This window comes from Anser brachyrhynchus (genome assembly GCF_964034855.1).
Source record: "Anser brachyrhynchus genome assembly, chromosome: 11".
In the NCBI taxonomy this organism is placed as follows: domain Eukaryota; kingdom Metazoa; phylum Chordata; class Aves; order Anseriformes; family Anatidae; genus Anser; species Anser brachyrhynchus.
The window spans coordinates 5410823-5433043 of record NC_137706.1 but is presented as its reverse complement, the minus strand read 5'-3'; the positions used below and the strand labels follow the sequence as shown (position 1 = coordinate 5433043).

Below are 22221 nucleotides of genomic sequence, written 5' to 3'. Positions count from 1 at the left end.
ATAATACTACATATTCCTAGTTAGTGGAGGAAGTATCCCAAGAAAAGGTACAGTGTTCTGGATACACAGTGAAACAATGCTGTTGTATGTAATCTGGAGTTAGGGAATCGCTCTTCTGAAGGCTACATGTACTTACTTACCTGTTGCTTAGATACTTGCTGATGTGCTGTTAATCTAAACAAACAAGACAAAGGCCAAAAAAAAAAAAAAAAAAAGAAACTCTTGTATATAACAGTATTTATAATGTCTCTGCCAGTAATGGAAGTCAGGAGACAACTCAGAGGATTCTGTTCTGTGAAGTGAAGGGGAAAGAACGGAAATGTATTTGGGTGGCTACAGAATTATATGCTGAATTGATGGATTTCTGTACATAGATTTCTGTGTGTTACTACAATTATTGACACTGCAGAACATGCTTAGAGCAGAAATCCAAGTTGGAAAGGATATTGAGGTTTGGAATGAAGAATTGCCATTGGATTAGACCTTCCTCATGCACAGTGCACAAGTTATACATCAGAAACTAAAACCTTACTTTCTTAATATCACTGGGCTATTTTTCAGAAGTGTAACTTTTTGAACTAAAACTGCAGAGGAATCTGCTTTGGCTCCAGATAGAATAATAGTAATTTTAATTTAAGCATTTCTTGCCAAGCCTAATTATTAAATCCAGAGTTAGGTGAAATAACCAGTGTTTAGTGAGATAACACTGTTTTAGTGGTACAGTATTGCATAACAATGACTGACATAGACTGAAGGATCACCACTTAAGTAATAGGGCAGAAAACACTACTTAGTGAATGCAGTGTAAATTCTGAGAAACTATTTCTAGGATTTCATATGGTATAGATCAGCTCAGCTTATTTTTGAAGTAAAAGAAATAGACTGAGTTAATATTTAGTTTATTTCCATCTGATTATATGAGATAACACAGAACAGTCTTCAATGCTCAGTCTTTACTCACATCACAGGAAAATAAACATTTTGGTCCTATTAAACAACTCTCTGGGGAGATATGCAAGCAGAGAGCAACTGCTCACTGTAGCATGTTTCTCTGTTTCTCTTGAGACAAACTCAGAAAGTCTTCAAAACTTATGTTCCTTATGATTTGACTGGTAACATATGACAGCTTATCATAATACAACAGCTAAACAGTAAGCATGTACATCTTGCTCCTCAGGTTTGCAAATAGTGTAATTATATTAATGATTTTAGATGCCTGTTTCAGTGTTTAGCCATTTCACACTAATAGAAATAATGTGGATAAGGGTATTGTATTAGGTAAGTGCATAAGATGATTAAGGGATTGGAGCATCTCTCATATTGGAGGGGGAGAGAGCTGGGGCTGTTTAGATTGGAGAAAGCTCAGGGTGGATCTCATCAGTATATTTAAGTATCTGATGGGAAGGAATAAAGATGTAGCCAGGCTCTTATCAGTGTTGCCTAGTAAAAGGAAAGGGGGTAAAAACTGAAACATTGAAATTCTACCTGAACATAAGGAAATGTTTTTTTTTTATTGTGTGGGTGTTTGAACACTGGAACAGGTTGCCCAGAGAGGCTGGGGAGTCTCTATTCTTACAGATATTCAAAACCCAACTGGACGTGGTGCTAACTGACCTGCTGTAGCTGACCGTGCTTCAGCAGGAGAGGTGCACTGGACAGTCTCCAGAGATGCCTTCCAACATCAACTATTCCGTGAAGTGAAAATACAAATGTACAAATGATGAAGTCTCCATATAAATATAAAATATTTAAAAATTAAATACTTAACTCAGTCAATCAAGTGACAGTCTTTCACCAGGCTTGAACAAAAGCAATTGGCTGACTTGTGGAATTATTCTGAAATAACGATTTATTCATTCTTCATGGCTTTCCTTCTTTCACATCCGCTATGGAATCCTTTAGTGCCATCAGGACCTTTAGGCAGCCGCAGCACCCCTACAGGTAGACCATCTGCATTTTGTATTTTCCGAGCTAACATGGGGCTAGTGCCTGGACTCTTCTCTTGCGTTACAGTTTGAGCTTTTCTTCGCTGTACCCAGGGGCTACCAGATGGAGTGATACTGCTATCTGAAGAATAATCTGTACATTTCCTTGGAATTTCAGGGCTAGTACTTGGATTAAGTTTGCTGTCTTCAGCCAGCGGCGACTTTTTGGTTACTTTTCTTAGAGAAGATGGACTATTCCAAGGACTTGATCTGGGTGACACATTAGGACTCAAATGGTTGTTTGGGTGAATGACAGGACTCAACTTATTTGTAGTACTTGTTGCAGTACTTTTACGTCCTGACAGTGGTGATGCAGGATTACTCTCTGGGTCAGAAGAGCTATTTGCTGAAGATTCATCACCAAGAAACTGAAGTTCCTCAACTCTCTTGTTAAGAGATTTAACCTTCTTAAAATTCTTGCTGGTGTCCTCATCATGGTTCTTGTCTTTAGGAACCTTTTTCTTTGGAGGTTTCATGCCTATTAGGACAACTTTCATGCCAGTCTCTTTCTTTTCAGCACACATGAAGTCATGAGCACGTACAGCAGCATCTACTTCTTCAAATTCTATAACTGCACATACCTGTGTTCCCACTTGGGTGTACTGGTTGCTGAACCTCCTGATATCAGGTGGTAGATCCCTACCAGGCTTGATAATCCGAACCGAAGAAATTACACCAAAAGTTACAAAGGCTTTGAGGAGATGCTCCATTACCTTTTCTTGCATGCATCCATTTTCTTGTTGTTTGTTAAGACCCTGCAGTTCAGAAATCATGTGGATATCATACACGAGTAACATTCTGGTAGGAAGGTTTTCACCGGGAAACACCGGAACTGGAGTATTTCTTCTAACCTTTCTGTTATCATCATTGAGCTCAAGAGTTTCTGAGTACTTCAGTGCATAGGCTGTGGTTCGCCAGTCACGGGTAAGATGTTTCACCTTGAAGACAAACTTAGGTTAAGCAGTACAATGATTGAACCCACATAAACATCATAAAGAAATCCAAGGCAGGTGCCTTCCAGTCAACAAACTTTGTGACATTGGTTGATAGATACCTTTTACTACTCTGTTTTTAGTATCACCATACTTTTGCAAAGGTCAAATTTACCTTCCCTTCTCAGAGACAAGAAAGTAACTTTGCCAGCATTACTTAGTTACTCATGCATAGCTTAAAGTAACCATCACATCAAAACTGAGTTAGCCCCTCAGAGAGCAGATGAAGACTGTGGAACTGCCTCTATAAAGTAAGGTATTTTCATACCTTTCTATTTTTTTTCCTTTAAGATTTGTCAGGCTTACACAAAGGACTTAAAGTCTAAATGAGTTAACTTACCTTCTTAAAAGAAGTGAGGAGTTTAACACTGACATAGCCCATTTTATTTCTTCTCACATGCTTTAGAAGAAAGGCATCTTTCTCAAGGTTCTCATCTGAGAAGTAGTATTCAATCTGTGCTATTAACTTCTGGATCAGGTCATTGTCTGGTGGTTTCCAGTTCTGGTCAAAGTCGTCATCATGTTCCCCACCACTGGAAAACAGTCAAATAATTGGATTACCAGAGCTTCATCTCATATTAGTGGAGTAAAAAAAATAAATCTGTCAAAATGAAAAAACATAGCCATAATGTTGATTCCAGCTTCTTTTATATGTAGGCACTGAATAGGTATAGCCCTATCCAGCTGAGGCAGGAGGCCAGCTCCTGATGATGCTTTCCAGTCAGCATAAAGAATCCTGAGCTCCTTCCAAAAGCTGAGCTCAGTGTAGAACAATGAGATGTGTACTAATGCCTTGAAAATGCTGCCAACTCCAATCCTACACCAAAACAGACATGCAGGTGCACGAGAGCTTAGTGCTATACAAAGGTCCCCCAGTGACAGTGGTTCATTTGTCAATATGAACATGGTAACATTTCTGTGCTTCATGAGTAAATATCACATAACAGAGAATTAATATTCCAAATTGATGCAATGGTATTTTCTCAAACATCTGCACTGCATGAATGCATTTGGTACCAGGAGCCAGTACCCAGAGAGTAAGACAGAGCGACAGGACCATTGCACTTACAGATCACTTCCATGTTGACCGAGGAACTTCACTGGCAGTTTATGCACAGACTGAAACTCTTTGCAGGTCTCAGAGTAAGGACTTTGGTGCAGTAGCAGCTCACGTACCATACCTCAGAACAGCTGTATATGCACACACATGTGCAGGTTGTTAAGATGTCATTCATCTTTGCTGTCTCCCCCTCCCATCCTGTTACCTAGGTATGTGCAAAGTGGAGCACTGCTGAGATGCCTAGCCTGAAAAAAGATCTTGCAACCAGGGAATTGAGCCAAACTTTTTGCCACATCCAGTTACAGCAGCGTGTTTGTTTCTGGAATACAAATGACCATTTAAACTGTCATCTAGCACTGAGGCAAGACGTTCACCCACAGCCACAGATGTTGCTGTAACTATGATGCACAAATCTATCTTAAGGCAGGGCTGTTTTTTTTTTTTTTTTTTAAGCTGTTAGCAGCCAAGTTTTGCTTTGGGACCATCACAAAAGTTTCTATTCAGAAAAATGTACTGTTCTCCCTAGATCCTATAAATCATGTAATTGATGTTCGTATGGTCTCCTGTGTACCTCAGCAACAAAAAGGAGGAGCCACACATTTTCTCATAAGTGCTTTTTGCAGAGCTTCTGAAATCATTAAAAAAGAAGGAGCAGGCATTGTAGCAGGGTCCTCCGAGGGCAATCCTGTAGGTGGGTGAAGGCTACTGAATCACCTTGCCTTTTGCAGTTTGTCCTGGAGACAAACTGTAGACTGCGATCTTAGCGCAGACTGACCTGCTGCCCGCCACCATGCTTGCCGTGCGCCTGACAATGCTGCTCCCCGCCATGGGATCTGCACAGTGAATGTGCCCCCACTCATGACAAGTTATTGCAGTTGTCTGAGACCTGGCTCTTTGAGGCTAACAAGTTATTTACTTTTTAAGTTTTTTTCCCTGATAGGGCAATGCATCAGCTGTACACAGATAGATAGTCACACAATTCTAGAAATATCCTTGTTAAAATCTCTCTGGCCACTTAATGGGGTATGGTTCCAAGGAATGACAATAGTGAGAGAGAAAAAAAAATACGAATTTCAGTTCTTTGAAAATGCTGGAAGTGGAGGGTAACAGATAAATTTATTAAGATAGTAAAATATGTTTAATGGTGTGCTGCTGGTGCTGATTTTAGACAGAAGAAAAACAAGGTTAAGTGTTTCTTTTTCATTCATGCTATTCTCTAACCTCACTACCTCTCATTTTCCGTTCACTACCAATTCAGAGCTCGTGTGTGCACAAGAAATTCAGAATGTCAGCGTTTTACCATATCCATACTCTGCTGAGAAAAACTTACCTTAAATTCAGGATGGAGCTTACAAATTTTACAGGTTTTATTAGTACAGATATTTGCAGGTATTTAGAAGGTTCAGATGGAAAGAAAATGGAGCATCATGCTTGGGAAAAAAAGGAAAACGAACTGCATCAGTTCCATTCTTACTCACAGCGTTAACACTGAATCAGGGTGAAACATCTCATTTCACCTCTCTAAAATATTAAATGTTGGTCAGTCAGAACTAGACACCATTTCTATATTTGGCAAACAGTTCAGCTTTCACAAAATTTCACAGCAGCCCTCATTAAGTGCTGTACTGGGAGTTTCACCTCCTCCAATTGTAGAAATTTGTAATTAGCTCCATACTAACTCATAGTAATAATCAACTGGTAGTACCTCCAAGGCATCAACTCCAAAATTAATGCAAAGATAGTTTACGAATCAGTATCAGTCAATACTGAGAAAACAGGTGCCTAGTAGTTAGTCACACCTTTCATTTACTTATTTAGTTAGAGCTTTGTGAAAGATACACTGTTAGTCATGCAAGAAAATTAACATATCTGCATGGATTTGGAACTTTAAATGTCAAAACTCAAAAACAATGTATTAAATTGGATAGAGCCTAACATTTGGACAAGCTTTTGCTGAGTCTTGAAAAGAAACGGTATTGTATTAAAAAGCACAACAAACAGCATTATACTGACATTCCAACAGTGCAATCACTCAAGGCAGTGGAAATCTGTTAACAGAAACCAGTGCATACAATATCAGGTGCCTACTAATGGGACAGGTGGCAGCATCAATCGTTAAATCTCAATTTCTGTTGAAAAACATTTTGACAGATGTCATCATAAAAAACATCCACCTTTGAAGGTCAGATTCTTCCTGAGTCTGGTTGTATGCAAAAGAAATCTAAGTTGGGCAAGAATAATTTTACTTTATGCACAGGAGAGAAACTTGTTTCTTATAAACACTCAGAAGATTTTTCTGAAGTGCCTGGCAGCTAAGGGGCTGAGGACTGAATGTCAAAAATACTTGGAGACCTCACCAAGAACTGTAGTGTCTTGACTGTGAGGAATTGGCTTTCAATTTTCAAGTTATAAAGCCTAGAATCTGAGAAAAAAATATAAAAATCTAACATCTCCTAGCTTAGCTTGACTGCAGTGGTTCACTCTCAGAGGCTTTAGACCAGCCCTGACAATTTTTGTGAATGCATGGGTGAATCATGTCCCAGCAGATACCACATTCCCAAACGAAATCCTTAGCTAAGGTTACATGCAAACGGCAGAAGCGTGTGTGAACTTCACTCACCCAGTCTTGTGGTAGAGCCTTTGCAGTTCTGTCCATTGCATTATCTCTAGCCTTTCCTGGATCAGGAAGAGGCCGTTTACAAAAAGGGCACCTCCACAAGAACTGAGTATAGATCAGCTTTGTCTGCAAACATTTTTGAAGATAGTGCCTACTGGAGAGGATTAAATAAGTGGCATTTAAGAGTTATCTATTATGTGTTACAAAGCTTGAAAAAATACCCATACCTTTCTTAGTGTATGTCAGGGCTAAATGTTCTTACACCTACAGAACAAGCTTATGTTAAAATTTAATAGTGATGTTTCAATTTTAATACTGTTATTACAGTGGCCTTACAGTTATATCCAGTTTTAATGCTATATGAACTCCTTAGAACAGCCTGTCCACAGTGCTTTGTGCTAGTTTTAGCAAGAATCACACCACTCAATAAGTGCAAAGCAAGTGTGCACACCAAAATCACTTTCTGCTCACCTGCTAGGTACATAGCATGTAGTTGACAACCTTGGCAACTGAAGAAAATCCCCCATCCCCAGCTACACCTCTATGAATTAAAATAATGCATGGCAATTCATGCTGAGTAAACGTTAGGATATGAAGTTAGAGAACTGATTAGAAACAATTGCTTTTAGAACAGAGCACTGAACTTCACGTTACAGTACCTGAATCTGTGCATGACTGAATTACACCTGCAGCTCTAGTACAAAACACGAGAGGAACTACAAATAGCCCTACAAATAGCTTTATTTATCTCCCTGCAACGTCCTGGCACAGAAGTCCTGAATGCTCCTTTCACAAGCAAGCACTTCTGGGAGCCGTCAAAGCAGCATCGGGCATCAATACTAATTCCCGCAGTTTGCTTTTAAATACAGAAAACACTAATGGCATTATCAAGCGGTCAGGTGTAGAGTAGATTACGAAGTGGTAACTATTTCTGCACGTAGACTGTTCAGTTTGGGTCCAAAGCCCCAGACCAGGTCTGCTGGTTCACGTCCCACCAAGGAAAATCCATACAGCGCCATGCCAAAACACAGCCCAGCAAACTTTCCAATGCCAAAGCACCCCCACGACGGCAGCCCAGACCCCCCCAGCCCACCCCACCACCCCGGCCCCCTCCCGCAGGAGGGGGGATGGCAGCACCGGGGCGGCCCGGCCCGAGGGGCCTCGCCCGGCGGCTACCGGCCGGGAAGGGGTCCCCGCGCCCGCCCCCGCCGCCGTTGCCTCAGCCGCAGCAAGCGGCGGGTGCCGGCGGCAGCCCCGCGGGGAGAGGCCCCCTCCGGCCCCGTCCCGTCCCTCCCGGCCCCGCCGGGCTCACCTGGCCCCGCAGCGCCCCGCGTCCTCCTCGCTGCAGCCCCCGCCGCCCTCCTCCGCCTCCGCCACCCGCCGCGGGCCGCTCCCCGCTGCCGCCTCCGGGCCGGGGGGCTCAGCCCAGGGCTCCGCCGCCTCGAGGCCGCCGACGCCGCCCGGCCGCGGCTGGGCCATGGCGCTGGGCGCCGCAGAGCGACGGGGCCGCGCCCGCAGCGCAGCTGCCACGGCTGCTGCCGCCCCCCCGCCCCGCTCCGCTCCGTTCCCCGCCCCCGGGCTGCCGGCCGGCCCCTGCCCGCCCCGGGGCGGCGAGAGCGGGGAGCGGGGCCCGGCTGCTCGGCCCCGCGTGCGGCGGCGTCGCTGCGCCCTCGGCCCTCCGGGAAATTCAGCGAGGTTGAGCGGGGAGCTGCACACAACGCGAGCGGAGGGCGAGGCCCGGTGCGTTGTGTTGTGCAGAGCACCGCTCTGTAACGGTGCGGGGTGTGAAGCAGTAACTACATCCCCCGGGACGTTACTCTGATGCAGAGCCCCCTTGTCCGAAACACATCCTTAACTTTGAAGTTAAGTCTGTTCCACTGTATTTCAGTATTTCTACTACTGGAGTAACATGTACGTTCTCACTACTAAATTCTAAGTGATTCCAGATGTCCGTGTAAATACTCATTCCTCAGCCAGGGAAGATGTTTCTTCCTGCTAAATGGAGGTAAGGTCTTTAAGACCCCGCCCCGTTTGCTGTTTGTCTCTGGTGTTCATCTCAGTTGTACTCCACCATATTGCTCCAACATTTTCTTCTGAAAAATTCGGACTGGCAAAAGGTCAGCTTGCACTCAGGGGCCCACTCTCATCGTGACAAACAGTCCCCGTGAGTCAGAGCTGCTGGCATCGAACATAATGAAACGACCGCTCTGCCGCTGTGGCTTTGGCTTATTTTTAACATGCCTTAAGGGATGAAATATTTTGTTTATGAAATACGCTAACCTGCCTCATGAGCCAAACCTCTGTTCTCTGCTAACGGAACAGCATTTTGTTCTGAGGCTTGGGTAGGGCGTCATCATGCTATTGATTTCAGTGGGAGCCGAAAAGAAAACACAAACACATTCTAGGAAAGAGCGAGTACAGGGGTTGTGGCTCTGGGTTTGCATTTAAGGCCAGGCAGCTGCTTGCCTCCCTGAGCGGAACAAGGCGTGAGCAAAGAACCAGTTTGTGCTCCGGCTAACCAGAGGGACCTGGGAGAGGAACGTCCCAGTTTATCTGACGATTCCTTCTGTCAGGGTTAGAGACATTCTAATCTGTTAAAATTAGAAGATCAGTTTTCCTGCTTGCCCGGCGGTCGATGCACAGAATGGCTTCGCTGGTGCTTAGCTTGTTTTCTGAGCAGTCCTACTATCCTTGTCACCTCCTGCGCAAATTAATATGTTATTGATATTGAGATAATTGGTGTGGATGTGGCCATTTCAAACGTTGTGTTGATGTGACCATCGTTGAAACTACCTGACCATTTATTTATTTATTTTTAATATAGCAGCGATCTATAATGATCAATTACCAGTAGAGATGAATCAGTGCTTGCAACGGAGAACTTAAAACCAGGAGTAACGGAGGTAAGTCCCCTGGAGGGGACCCCACGTCTCAGCTGAGCTCCTGATGCACAGGATTACAGTCCTGTGAGCCTCTCTTGTGCGAAGCTCTCACAAATTTCTTACGGCACATGCCTTGTTGGCACAGGATTCCAAACTAAATATTTACTTATTTTGTAGTTAAAAAAAAAAAAAAAAAAAAAGAGTGCGCCTGGGCAGCAGAAGCTGGCGAGCCCGGGTAGCCGAGGTGCCTGAGCCACCGGTTCCCGTCACACAGCCGCTGCCAGGCGAGGCTCCAGAAACGTATTTACATTTATATGCAGAGTAGGTGCCCGACTCCACAGACTGACTCCCGAAACAAACAAACAAACCGTTCCAATTCCCGAACCAAGCCCGTACTAAAGCCTCCCGCGCTGCTCAGCGACGGGGGCAGGGCTCCGGCGGGCTCTGACAGGGCCGCGCCTCAGGGAGCCGCCCGCGGGCGGGGACAGGGGCGCAGCCACTGCCCGCCTCCCCGCCCCGGCCCTCAGCGCCCTCGGCGGGCGGAGCGGGCCGGAAGCGGCGGTTGCCGCGGTAACGGCGGGGCGATCTCCGCGAGGGGCGGCGGCCGGCGGCAGGCGAGGCGAGGCGGCGCGGCGGGCTGAGATGGTGCCCAGCAAGTGCCGGCCCGCCAGGGGTTCGCGGGCCGCGCCCGGCCCGGTGGGTGCCGCCGCGGAGGGGGCGGGCGGCGCGGTGAGGGGCGGCGGCCGTGTCCCCTCAGGGCGGCGGTGTCTGGGCTGTGAGGCGCCTCCGTCAGGCGGCGGGGCCGCGGCTGAGGGCGCGGAGCCCCCCGCGGGCAGCCCCGCGAGGCCGGTGCCGGGGCGGGGGCCCGGCCGTCCCCGCGGGGTGCCCGGCTTGGCGGGGCTCGGTGCTGGGGAAGGCGGCGTCAGCCGCTCGGTTCGGTGCTGGTGGCGGGCGTTTGGTCCTTCAGCGGGTAAGTGGGGCGTTTTGGCGTATACAGCCCCGTCAAAGAGGGCAACAAGCAATAAAAGGGCGTTCTCGTATTTATATGTACGCACTCGTTTTCTTCACAACAAAGCATCCCCGTTAAAGTCACCCTTTTGGTGTTTATAAAACCGAGCGTGACTTAGTTTTATTTAACGCTATGACAAAATAATATTATTCATAATAATTTTGAAAGGTAGTTCCTTTTATTGCCAGACTGTAGTGCTGAAGGTACCTTTCTTGAGGGAAAAACATACTCCTTAAGCTTGATGTATTGTTGCATGTTTTTGACAAATATTCCCTTTTTATCTTCTTCTGATTTGCAGGTTAATAATTGTGGTCTTCAGCTGGTTATCCAGACCTCCTCCATACCTGATAAAAACAAACCAGTAATTACTATTTTTTTTTTTACTTTAATAGCTATATTAAATAACGTTCTTTTATGATATAGCCATGTTTGTATGCTTTCAGTTAGGAATTGTCTTTTCAGTACAAATATGTTGATTTCTAATTTATTACCCATTGTATCTGATACCCTTTTCAAGATGCCTTTCATTCTAGTGAAGATGTGTAAAGACACTAGGATGTACCATAGCCTGCCACAAATTTAATATACGTTCTTATGATTCCATCTGTACTTTTTTCCTTCCCCTAATTGCAATAGTCCTATCATGTAGTGTTTTTTTTTTCCCTCTCCTTAATCAGTTGTAGAAGAATGAGTTGGTAACGTCCATGTTTTCATTTTGGTTTCTAAAAGTGAATTCTAAGTGATCATATCTTATTAGAATGAATGTTCTTCATAAATACAGAGCAGATTTATGTTTTGAAGCATTCCCAGAGTGTCCTGAGAACTGTATTTGTTTGTAAGGTTGTGTTTGTCTGTGTAAAGACACTTTTTGCATTTGAAGACTTCAACCTTTGTTTTACACGTTTTGTTACAGTTTGAATTCAGGATAAATAAAGAGCAGTCATCTTTCCACAATAGACTTCTGCAGCATGATCTGGAAAAAAACTATTCAGGAAGGCAAGGTGATATTCAATAGGGTTTGTTTGTTGGTTTTTTGTTTGTTTTGTGTCTTTAATCTCTTTTTTTTTTATTAACGAGGCAGTAAAGAAAGACTATGTGATGATTAGAAAATATGATTCTCTTTCATATGTGACATTTTTTCCTAACTGACTATATCATAACCTGAAGCTCCGATCCCTCTGTTGCCTAGTGCAGATTTTTTTTTCACTGTTTTTTGCCCTCTTTCTGTTTATGGAAGAACATCCTTTTTTTTTTTTACCTAAAAAGCCACAATCTTAATCCCTCTGAAGCCACACAGTTCTGTACCATAACCTGTAATTGGATGTTTAGCATTTTAATATATATAGACAAAATTAGTTTCTAGGATGGGAACCTAATCTGAAGAGAGTTTTCCTATTGTGTGCTTCTTGCTTTGAAAAGCAAGATACATGGTGCTATCACTGGTAACTGGTGAACCTTGGAAGAGCTTTGACACACAACGCTTCTTGCTATACTGCTGCTGTTTGCCTGTCATATGCCAACAGTGATGGGTTAGAATAGGAGATGAGTTTAATTATAATGGCGCTGAGGTATCTGAGGCACTTCTTTATTCCAGTAAATAATAAAGACCAGCAGATGTTTAGAGTGGGTTGATTTTTAGGGCTTTTATTAGGGCAATATATTTTATTATGGAGTAAACTTAAGCTCTGCAATTTTGTTTTGTTCCCTCTCAGGAGACCCGAGAGTATTAAGCCCTTTGGTGCGTAATAAGCAGATCTATCTTCCAGTGCCATCCAATCTGACTGAACTTTCTGGGTTGGAGTTGAAGCAAGATACAGGTTCTTTATCAGGATTTGTGGAGTCGTCTATACATACAAAATCCAGATCGCGACAAAGCAGTCAGGGTATTAGTTCACAGGCTTCAGGTAACAGTGACATCGTTCTCACTAGTTTTTTACTTATTTTTATTACTATTATTTAAACGGTATCTAACTGAAAAGTTATGACCTGTAAGATGGTTTTTTTTTTGGCTGTCAGGTTGTATAATTAAACAGGAAATGTTGTCTACTGTTTCCTTGGAATATTAAGAGAGGTCAATAGACAATTGTCAGGAAACTGCTAGAAATATCTTTCAAGCTATAATATAGGCATTTAAATAGGCTTTTTATATATCCTTCTGTAACAAAAGGACAGTGATAAGAATCTTTCATGTATATCTTTAGGAGGATGACATTAAAAGAAAAAAGTTACCGTTAAGTACTTTTTTTCCTTACATTTATTGGCTTTAAAACTTGAGACAGAACTCAAGGACAACAATGTTAATTGTTTATTTTCATTCTTAATGATTTTATTTTCCCTAGCAATTATTTTCACGTTGAAGGATACATAGAGAATACTGATTGTTATACACTGTTTTGCTAGAGTAGCTAGTAATAAAAAGTCAGACAGGACCACTGAGAAGGTTCTAAATCAAATTAAACATCAACAAATTGTTTTACTTAGCTATTTTTTTCTATTGGCATGTTTTAAACAATGTGGAACTTGCTTTCTATAGTAGTAAAGAAATTAAACTTTGCTTAGTGAAGAATACATGTTTTTCCCATTAAAATGTTTGATTTGTTAAAAAATAAATAAAAATGGCAAACATGTTGAAGATGAGCCCATGTTTTTGTGATGGTGTACATGCACAATGATCTATTTTTGACCAGTATTTTTCAGTGGATTGTTTTGCAAATAAGCCAAAATTTGTGACCACATTGCTGATTTACTTTTCAGGTATCTTTAGTCATTTTCCCTTTCCCCTTATATTAACAGAATGAATAAAGTTGGTTAGTTTTGTAAATATGTTTTAAAGGGTTGACTGTTTCTTCCTTGATAATGTAGTGAAGTATAATAGCAGTTATTACTAGGTACTGCATGCACTTGCCTTTGAAAGAATTTCCATTTGTTTCTGGCTCAGTGGGACTCTTTCAATGTTTTGATGCTTTAGTTTTTAGTTCGATCAACATCTACTTGATCTGTGTCTTTAAAATTCATCTTAATATAGATAATATCTTCTTTAAGTTGAGATTTTGAAATTGAGACACTAGTATGCAATCTTAAGACAGCATTGGGTAATTCTAATCAAACCAAAAACATCTACAAGCTATCTGCTTACAACAAATTATTTTCAGAAAAAATCTGTCACAAACAAGCCAAATGGACATAAGTTTGCAAGAGGATGTAGAGGGATGTACCTGTAAGCTAAAAATGACAGGAAAGGCAACTGATATCCAGAGTTCTGAATGCAGGCAAAATACACTGTGATGTGTTGCTTAATTATTTTTTTAATAAGAAATACAGTTCTGCTTTTACTTTCTGTAGTTAATGAAATGATTTGGCAGAGAAGTAGTTCATATGTTCTCTTAATGATTTTCTGACAGAAAACACAAATTTTGGGAGCAGTTCATCAATAACATTTCCTATATTGCAACGTACCACTGAAGAAAAAATACTGAACTCTGATAGACTGACCCTTGAAAGGTGAGAAGGTTCTGGAGTATGTGCACTGTAGCTTGCTGCTCTTGTGTAGTGGTCTCAAGTGATGAGTATTCCGGTAATGTCTGTGTTGTTTGGTTGGTTGGTTTTCGTTTTGTTTGCTTTATTTTTGAGAGAGGGACCATGTCCCATTGGGCAATTCTGTATGAGTCTCCTTGTATTAAAAATTCAGAGTGGTGAATACATCCATACAGCAGTTACCTGAAGCACATAAGGTTTTCATTTTAAACTAAGGAGGTAGTTTAGAAGTTTCCTTTTTTACTTTTCACAGTAACACTTACTGTTTCATGTATTTATAGGTCAAATGTCAAGTTGAATAAGCGAAAGAAAAAGTGGATAGACATGATACATTTTGAATTCTAATCTAAATGGGTTGCGTACGTGGCATCTGACTAAAGCATTGGTATGCTGTATCTGTTCAAATTTTAGTGTGGTCCAACATGAAATCTTGATGTAATTGCTATATAACAAGCAAATCTCTATGAAGACAAGCTTCAAGAAATTTTTGAAAGCTCTTCTGCTATATTTTCATACTATTTTTTTTCTACAGTAAGCAGTTACTTCCTTATTCCATGCTTGTTTAACTAGCAAAGCTGAACACCTTAATACTACCTTAAGTTAATATATTTTCCTCAGTTCAGTTGGCGTGGGGGAATAGAAGGTGGATTACAGATTTGTTACTGACATCATGTTTTGTTCTTTGTTCCAGGCAAAAGCTGACAGTGTGCCCAATAATTGATGGGGAAGATCATCTTCGCCTCTTGAATTTTCAACATAACTTCATAACCCGGATCCAAAATATTTCAAATCTACACCATCTTGTTTTCTTAGATTTATATGATAACCAGATAGAGGAAATAAGTGGTCTTTCTACTCTGAGATCCCTAAGAGTCCTTTTGTTGGGGAAGAACAGGTAAAAATAACAAAACTCATTTTAAGCAGCCTGCTTCTTTACGGTGCAGTATCTGTGATCTATCACTGCAGCTGTTGCAGGGTTTTCAGATTGTGATGTTGGCTGTGAGACCAATGAGCTGACTTGTTTTAACTGGCTTTTTTGGGTTGCTGTCCTTGTGACACACATTTTTTCTGAGATGTGGAGTTCAACTCTTTCTTCCAGAGTGTTTTAACTGATGCTGAGTATTCCCCAGCTTGGGGTTTTTACGTTGCTGGCAACTATCTATGATGTTGAAGGAATGACTGCACAGTTATTGCACTGCTTGATGCATATTGGCAAGTCTCAACTAGCAGTCTGACAGCGAGTAAAAATTTAAAATGGACATAGTTTCTGTGGATTTTTTTTTTCCCTTTTACCAATAAAACACTAATTGCAGAACTTGGGTAACCTGTAGTAGTGCAGTATTTTACTTGAAGTCATGCCTTTTATATTAGAAATCTCATCTGTAGATAATAATTCTGTTTATAGCAAACTGTTGGGGTGTGGGGTGATAATTCCAAGTTGCTTTAAGGACTAATTTTTCAAATTGCGTCTACAACGTACTGTATAGTTTGCTTACTTAGTGGTGTTGTTTGGAGATAGATGTGAGGAGATGTGTAAATGATTTCAAGTCAGGCATAGCTGCTAGCAAAGACTTTATTTTCAGCTTGATCTGTAGATGATCTTTAAATCTTGAAGGAAATGCATGATGTATGTAATATTTGATGTAATCGGCCGGTAGATGGTGCTGTTGACATAACCTAGGTTTGTCATCTGAGAAAACAGGGCAGGACAGAACAGTGTTAAGATGGTCAAGGTGGAGAAGAAATTATGCCAAATTTTGAAGTCTATATTGTCTAGAAAGGACCAATGGCTTTCAGATTTTTATTCTCATTTCTTCTAACAAACTCTCAAAACCTTTGTCACTATAGCATTGCTTTAAACAGGTTTGGGAATATATTTTTGTCAATAATGGTGTTTCTTGTTTAGGTATTTGCATAGGTTGTATGTTGACTTCGTTTTCTAGTGGTGCAAATCTTCCTTCCCCTTTCATTTTCCTAGAGGAGTGAAGGGCATATTGCTACTACTGCATTATTGACAGTCAGAAAGAAATGTTATATTCTAAGGCATACTCCTCCATTTATTCATTTTGAGTGGGTGAAAGGTCTGTTGTTCTTCCATTCCTATCGGCTGGCTAGGTTTTCGTTAGGTGGACAAGATACATTTAATCTAATGTGAGAAATAATTTGTCATCATTTAAATGTTTCAGAATAAAGAAGATCTCAAATCTGGAGAACCTAAAAAATCTTGATGTTTTAGACCTTCATGGAAATCAGGTACAGTGCAATAAGTTGATTATTTAAGTTAGTTGTGTAGACATAATGCATTTCCAGTGTCCTTTGTCAAACGATTGCTTTTTGAAAGGGAACCAATAGCAAATTTTTCAGCTCTTGAGGTCACAGGAATCAGTGAATTACAAAAAGGTGGTATGATGTTACTTTGATTTTTGATATCAACTCTTGTACTTTCCGCATTGTACTTCTGGAAAATTACATTTTCTTAAATGTTGCATAAGCTAAGTATAGCAGCGCTCGCTCACACCTATGGAGTAGTCATCTAGCATAAATAGTTACGTTGCAGTTAAAGTAAACCAGAAGTCATAGAAGAATTTAAGTTCCCATTGATTGTTGCATTGTCTCTAAATGAAGACTTGGAACTTCTCTTCCATTAATTAGTTATCTTTTCTGTTCCTTTCCAGTTTAGTTATGCAAGTTTTGATATTAACACTCTATTAATGCTATTTTCCTACTAGTTGAACAATTTGTAATGTAAAACACTAGTCTGCCATACATATTAACTCATTTTGAACATGTGACGAAGAGAGAAATGAGTTTGAGGCATAATGCTCAACTATACTAGTGCCTTGTTTTTAAGTCTGGTTTTATTTTTTTTTTGTTCATTTATTTAATAACAAATAGAGGGTCTCTGTGGTTTAACTTTATTAAGATTTGTAGGACCTTTTATTAGGGCAGCCTTCTGTCTTACATTGTATTTCTATATATCAAATTTCTTGAACCTGCTTCAGCTGCAGTATTGTATTTGGGAACATCAAAAGATGTATTCCGGAATGTTGCATTTAAACAACAGATCAGTGGAATTAAAAATGAAGTGTTCACACGTAGTTAATATGGTGGATTCCAGTCAGTGTTCTGTTGATATAATGTCCTCTCGCCAATGTACACAATTTTTTTCTTTAATTCAGGAGAGAGTAATGAGAATCAACAGTGTGGAAACAGAGTATCACACTTGTCTGTCAAAATGAAATATAATAGAAAATATGATTTGCGTTATATTAACAAGCTGTTCATAAATCTGTTTCCTTAAATTGCTTGTGGCATTACGCTGTACCCAGTTCCCACAGGAAGGTCAAAAAATGTAAGTCTGGTCAGTTTTACAATTTGGAGCCAGTTATGGGCAGCAGTTTTCCCTTATCAGAATGATCTTCATTCCAAGTAGAAGACATAATGATGCTTCTGCAGTGTGTATCACTTGTGTCTTCTTTTCTCATAACCATGGAAAAGTATAATTCTTTCTTGGCGTAAGTAAGTGTCTGGTATAGTATGAATATGTGTATGTGCTGTGTGAATATGGGATTTCCTCTGGGCTGCAGTGTCTGTTACTCTAGCACTTTCTGTAACTGTGAAACACACTTTGAATTACTTAGAGCATGACTGAAAAGACAGCAACATTATTTCTTATGCTTGCAGATATTTTTATGGTACTTTTGCCTTCATTTTACATTCAAACTGTTTCTTACAAATGTGAGAAATTATTTAATGTTGTGTGCATGGGAAACATTCTCAATCAAGCACAAAAGTTTAAGGTTATTCTCTAGAAAAGATAAGTTTTCTTTGTGATACATCTGTGGCTTATTGCTGGGAATACTTTTAGGATTTTATGTGATGTCATTGGGCCGCAATGTAAAATTCATACTGCAGAAGGCAGTGCTCAGCCTTGCATAGTTGTTTTTGCATTTATTTTTGATTTCTTCAGAAATACAAAAACACAATTTTAAATGAATGCAAAGCCAGTTGTGTTATAAGAACTATCATTGCAGTTAATGTGTGGAGGGGATTTCGATGCTGAACTCTCCAGGAAGAAATAATATTTTTGTTTTTTTTAAGAAAGCTATCAATAAACTAAAATTTGGATGTGTTTTTATTCCTGAATGTTGTCTATGCAATGAGAATATTGTTGTGTAGATTGTAATTGGCCTAAAATGAGATGAAATATAAATGGGATATGTTATACGCTATGAAATGAGCCAGCCTCATCTCTATTCCTAGGAAAGGGATGGAAAAAGTAGTTCTGGAAACCATTTCCAGAATGTGCTAAGGGAAAGAAAGTGACCAGAAGTAGTCAGCATGGATTCACCTAGGGGAGATCATACCTGATCAGCACGATGACATTTGACAGTGTCTCCCATCACATCTTGACAGACAAAATGATGATATTTTGGGCTAGATTGACGGACAGTGAGATGCAGTAAACTCTAGAGGTTGATACTGGGCCAGGATTTTTAACACCTTCCTTGATGACATGGGAGGGGTGGCACAGAGTGCAAATTTGAAGATGATACAAACCTGGAAGGAGAGCTTTATACAGGCGATGATTGTGCCACCGTTCAGTGAGATCTTGACAAGCTAGAGAAATGGGCTGAGAGAAGTCCCTTGAAATTCAAGAAAGGGAAATGCGAAGTCCTGCACTTGGGGAGTCATAAACCCCTACACCAGTACAGGCTGGCGGGTCACAAGCTGAAAAGCAGCCCTGTAGTAGGGAACCCAGGGGACCACCAGCACCATGGGCCTAGTTCGGAAGAGTATTGGCAGCGGGCTGAGGGAGGTGATCCTGATTCTTCCTTTCTGCATGGTGCTGGTGAGGCACCTCCGAGCTGCTGGGCTCCCCAGTGCAAGACAGACGTGCGCTTGATGGAGCAGTTCTAGCAAAGAGTTGCAAATCTGTTGAGGCAACTGGAGCATCTGAGGAGAGGCTGAGAGAGCTGAGATTGCTGTGCCTGGAGAAGAGGAGGCTCAGGGAGTTCTGTGGCCATGTGTATAAATACCTGCTGGGAGGGGGTGAACAAGGCGGAGCCAGACTTATCTCGGTGGTGTCCAGCAAAAGGACGAGTCATTGGTCACAAACTGAAGGACAGGAAATTTGCTCAAACTTTAAGAAAAATATTTCTGTCGGGGCCAAACACAGGAGAAGGTTGCCCAGACAGTTTGTGGAATCTCCATCTGTGAAGGCAGCCTAAACCTGACTGGACGTGGTCCTGCACATCCTGCTGTGCTGGTCCTTGCGTTGGGCAGGCTCGCACCGGAGGTCGCTTCTGACCTCAGCTGATTTCTCTGTTTCTGTGGCTAGTGTTACTTCAGACTGAATTCGCTATCTTTGTTTTCTGTTTTCCCTTTGTAGTGAGAGGGGAAATGGAAGAAGGAAAAAAAGAAAATAAAGAAGAGGAACTCTTTTGAGGATGCTAGTAAAGTTACAAATAATTACGTATTGTAAAAATATTCCCTGTAAAGCCACAAAAAGCCTCTCTGTTGTATGAATGAAAACTGCTGTGGAACTAAGCTGTAGTGCATTGAATCAACATCCCATTACTGTCCTCATTGAAAGGCATTCAGTGTTTGGGGTTAGGATAGAAGTGTTTTTGTGGTTTTGATGTTCATAAATCCCACACGTTGGATGGAACTAGGCAGCAGATCTGTTGGCCTTCAGAGCATTTCCTGTGCAGTATGCTCTGATTGCTTCTATTCTTCTGTTATGTTACTGCTGGAGAGTAAAGGTTCTTCATGAATCATTTTTTAGAACAAGTATTTGTGATTTATTTTTTGAGAAGTAACATGGTGGAGTTTTCTTCAAGTTTGTTGATTTGTCTTTTATTTTTACACCGTTGTCCTCTGAGGGTCATATTTATATAGGTACTAGAATAGTAGTCTATTTTACAGCGTTTTTGTCTATGTATTAATGTATATAGTAGCTCCACCTTGACTGGGTTTTTGCCTTTTGAAGTGTGTTAGTTAACAGAAGATGGGGACACATCTTTTTTTTTTTTTTTTTGAACTAAAGACAGTTCTGTTAAGGGGGATAGTATCTGCTGAGCAGTCTTCATCACATTAGAGTATTAGCTGAATGTTGCTTGCATACAGTGTATTTGAGATGTAAATTAACATAGTGATTCTAATAGCAGCAGCTTTTTTCTATAGACAATGGGGGAGAGACAGGAGGTGTTAGGGTCTATCTAGACAAGATTTCTTGTTGATATTTATGGAGTAGTAACAGTTAAGAGGGAAGCCAGATTTTTGGTTTATTCTTAGTCCACTTCTCCCTCTTTTTGGATATTAAGTCAATCCCATAGATGGAATGCAGATTAAGCTTCTAAGCCTGCAGTGTCTTCAAGAGATTAGAGGTGAGGAGAAGCAGAAAGAGGAAAATGTCTTGGAAAATACTTTGATTTATTTGTGTGCAGGATATTTTGGCTAATAGGTTTGGTCTGAACTTCGAGGCTGTCCTGCTGCCAAGTGAGAAATTCCATGAGAACTGGATGTGCTTTAAAACACTGAGATGAAGCATTCCACAATGCTTAATGCTTTACCTTGTGTGACTTATTTCTCAAATCAAGTCTTTAAAGGCATTGCTTCTTTAAGAAAATCCTTTCATATAATAAATATCTGAAATAAGGTTCTAAAAAAATTAAAATCAGGGTAGCATGTAATGAAACATTGCATTTACTGTCTCTATGCCTTACAAAAAGGACAAAATATGAATTCCTCTGTCATATTATTGTTCTTTGTCAGCTTTCTTACATTATTTAGTAAGGCTATTAATTTTTATACTGCCTGGTAAAAAATTCTAAGATGCAGTATCTTAACGTCTTCTTAAATTTCTGTACGGATACTCCATTTCTTTGATCATCAACACACTAATATGAACTCTATAGTATTCATGATGTTCATGTACATGTGTGTGATTCAGAGCCTGCACACAGTTGTATGCATGGTATGCTGAAGACACTACTACTACTATGTAATTTCTAAATAAACATTTAATTTCTAAATACTGTGTTTCTGAGCACTATGAATAGTCTTTGGAAAGAACACTGGTGGTTGATGATCATTTCTGTCACGGTGAATAGTATGAATGGTATGCGTTCCATATAAATGCTTTTAAAACCTTTATTTTAGGTAGATTTACAAAGGACTTTACGCTGTCTTCCGTTAAATTACTTTGATTAAAATTTTCTAAGTTCTAAGGAAGTCAGAACTTGACTAACTGTATCTAGAATGAAATTTGTTCTTTAATACTTAAAAAAAAAAAAAAATCAGTAATTTGTTTTTCTTTTTTAATTATTTTCATTGCCAAAAGTTCAAGGATATAAGTTAAGGAAAAAGGGGAGGGGAAAAAGGCAACTTGATTTTTTTCCCCAGAAATGGGCTTGCTTTGAATAATCCCAAAAAATACACATTAAAAGATGAAACTTGTGCAGTTATTGATGAGTGATTATGTGCTGCATAACAATCTCTTCTGAAATGAATGCATTTCATAGCTAAGTATTCAAGCATACAAGCAAATGAGAACAAACAAGAAAACAGAATAGTGTTCAATGTTTACAAGTCTTTGAAGTTTACATATTTGAAAAAGCAACTAAAATGGCTAATAATAGTCCTCAGTCATAATTAATAGAAAACTATTTAAAATATATGAAAATTGCTTTTTGGTAAAAACAAATATTTAATAATAATCACCTCTAAAAAGAGGTGATAATGCTTGCTACCTAATACATACAGTGTAATGACACTGGGTGTATTTTCATGCACACGTGCGTGATTGAAAATAGAGAAAACCCAACAGAGTTAGTCTTAAAACTGAACAAAGTGATTAACAGTATCTCTATAAATTGTTGATGAAATCATTCTTTGTAATAGCAGCAAAATGCCAAGATTAATATTCTGCATAGTGACATGCTGCAATTCTAGCTAAACAGACATCTGCAGAGGTCTGTGCTCTTCATGCTAACCATCTGCTCTTGGCTTTGCTTTTACAAGTCTTTCATACTGAATATATTGTTCTAGACAATAGTGTCTTTTGTTCCTTTAGGTTTAATATTTTTGTATTCTGCTCATTTTTATTTTCTGCATGTAATATACACAAATAATGCCTAA

The 22221-nt window shown here is 40.4% G+C and overlaps 2 protein-coding genes across 5 annotated transcripts in view; one reads left to right on the top strand and one right to left on the bottom strand.

Moving 5' to 3' along the window:
• Nucleotides 1-883: 883 nt before the first annotated feature.
• LARP6 (La ribonucleoprotein 6, translational regulator) lies at nucleotides 884-8215 on the bottom strand. Of its 2 annotated transcripts, XM_080608131.1 has the most exons (5): nucleotides 7967-7981; nucleotides 6658-6808; nucleotides 5368-5467; nucleotides 3318-3510; nucleotides 884-2923 (listed from the first exon to the last, which is right to left on the bottom strand). In XM_080608131.1, exons 4-5 carry the CDS (start codon nucleotides 3357-3359, stop codon nucleotides 1850-1852), a joined length of 1116 nt encoding a protein of 371 aa, XP_080464257.1. In that variant the 5' UTR covers nucleotides 3360-3510; nucleotides 5368-5467; nucleotides 6658-6808; nucleotides 7967-7981; the 3' UTR covers nucleotides 884-1849. The 2 variants fall into 2 exon arrangements, with proteins under 2 accessions (XP_080464257.1, XP_080464256.1); XM_080608130.1 differs by lacking the exons at nucleotides 5368-5467; nucleotides 6658-6808 and having other exon boundaries at nucleotides 7967-8215.
• A 1750-nt stretch (nucleotides 8216-9965) lies between these two features.
• Nucleotides 9966-22221, top strand: part of LRRC49 (leucine rich repeat containing 49) — a 44184-nt gene continuing 31928 nt past the window's right edge. Inside the window, exons 1-7 of one of the 3 annotated variants that reach the window (XM_080608089.1) lie at nucleotides 9966-10232; nucleotides 10844-10906; nucleotides 11459-11541; nucleotides 12258-12449; nucleotides 13947-14046; nucleotides 14771-14974; nucleotides 16266-16332. In XM_080608089.1, the coding sequence (XP_080464215.1) occupies nucleotides 11514-11541; nucleotides 12258-12449; nucleotides 13947-14046; nucleotides 14771-14974; nucleotides 16266-16332 (591 nt within the window). In that variant the 5' untranslated portion in view covers nucleotides 9966-10232; nucleotides 10844-10906; nucleotides 11459-11513. Of the gene's footprint in view, nucleotides 10233-10429; nucleotides 10507-10843; nucleotides 10907-11458; nucleotides 11547-12257; nucleotides 12450-13946; nucleotides 14047-14770; nucleotides 14975-16265; nucleotides 16333-22221 lie in introns of those variants that run through there. The other 2 variants (XM_080608088.1, XM_080608090.1) reach the window with 2 other exon arrangements.

Excerpts from the sequence above, each read along its gene's own strand:
- LARP6 (XM_080608130.1), bottom strand. The coding sequence starts at position 8,133 with ATGGCCCAGCCGCGGCCGGGCGGCGTCGGCGGCCTCGAGGCGGCGGAG. Across the intron at positions 3,511-7,966 it reads GCGGGGCGCTGCGGGGCCAG|TGGTGGGGAACATGATGACG; the intron begins GTGAGCCCGGCG and ends ACTGTTTTCCAG. Across the intron at positions 2,924-3,317 it reads TCCTCACTTCTTTTAAGAAG|GTGAAACATCTTACCCGTGA; the intron begins GTAAGTTAACTC and ends TTTGTCTTCAAG.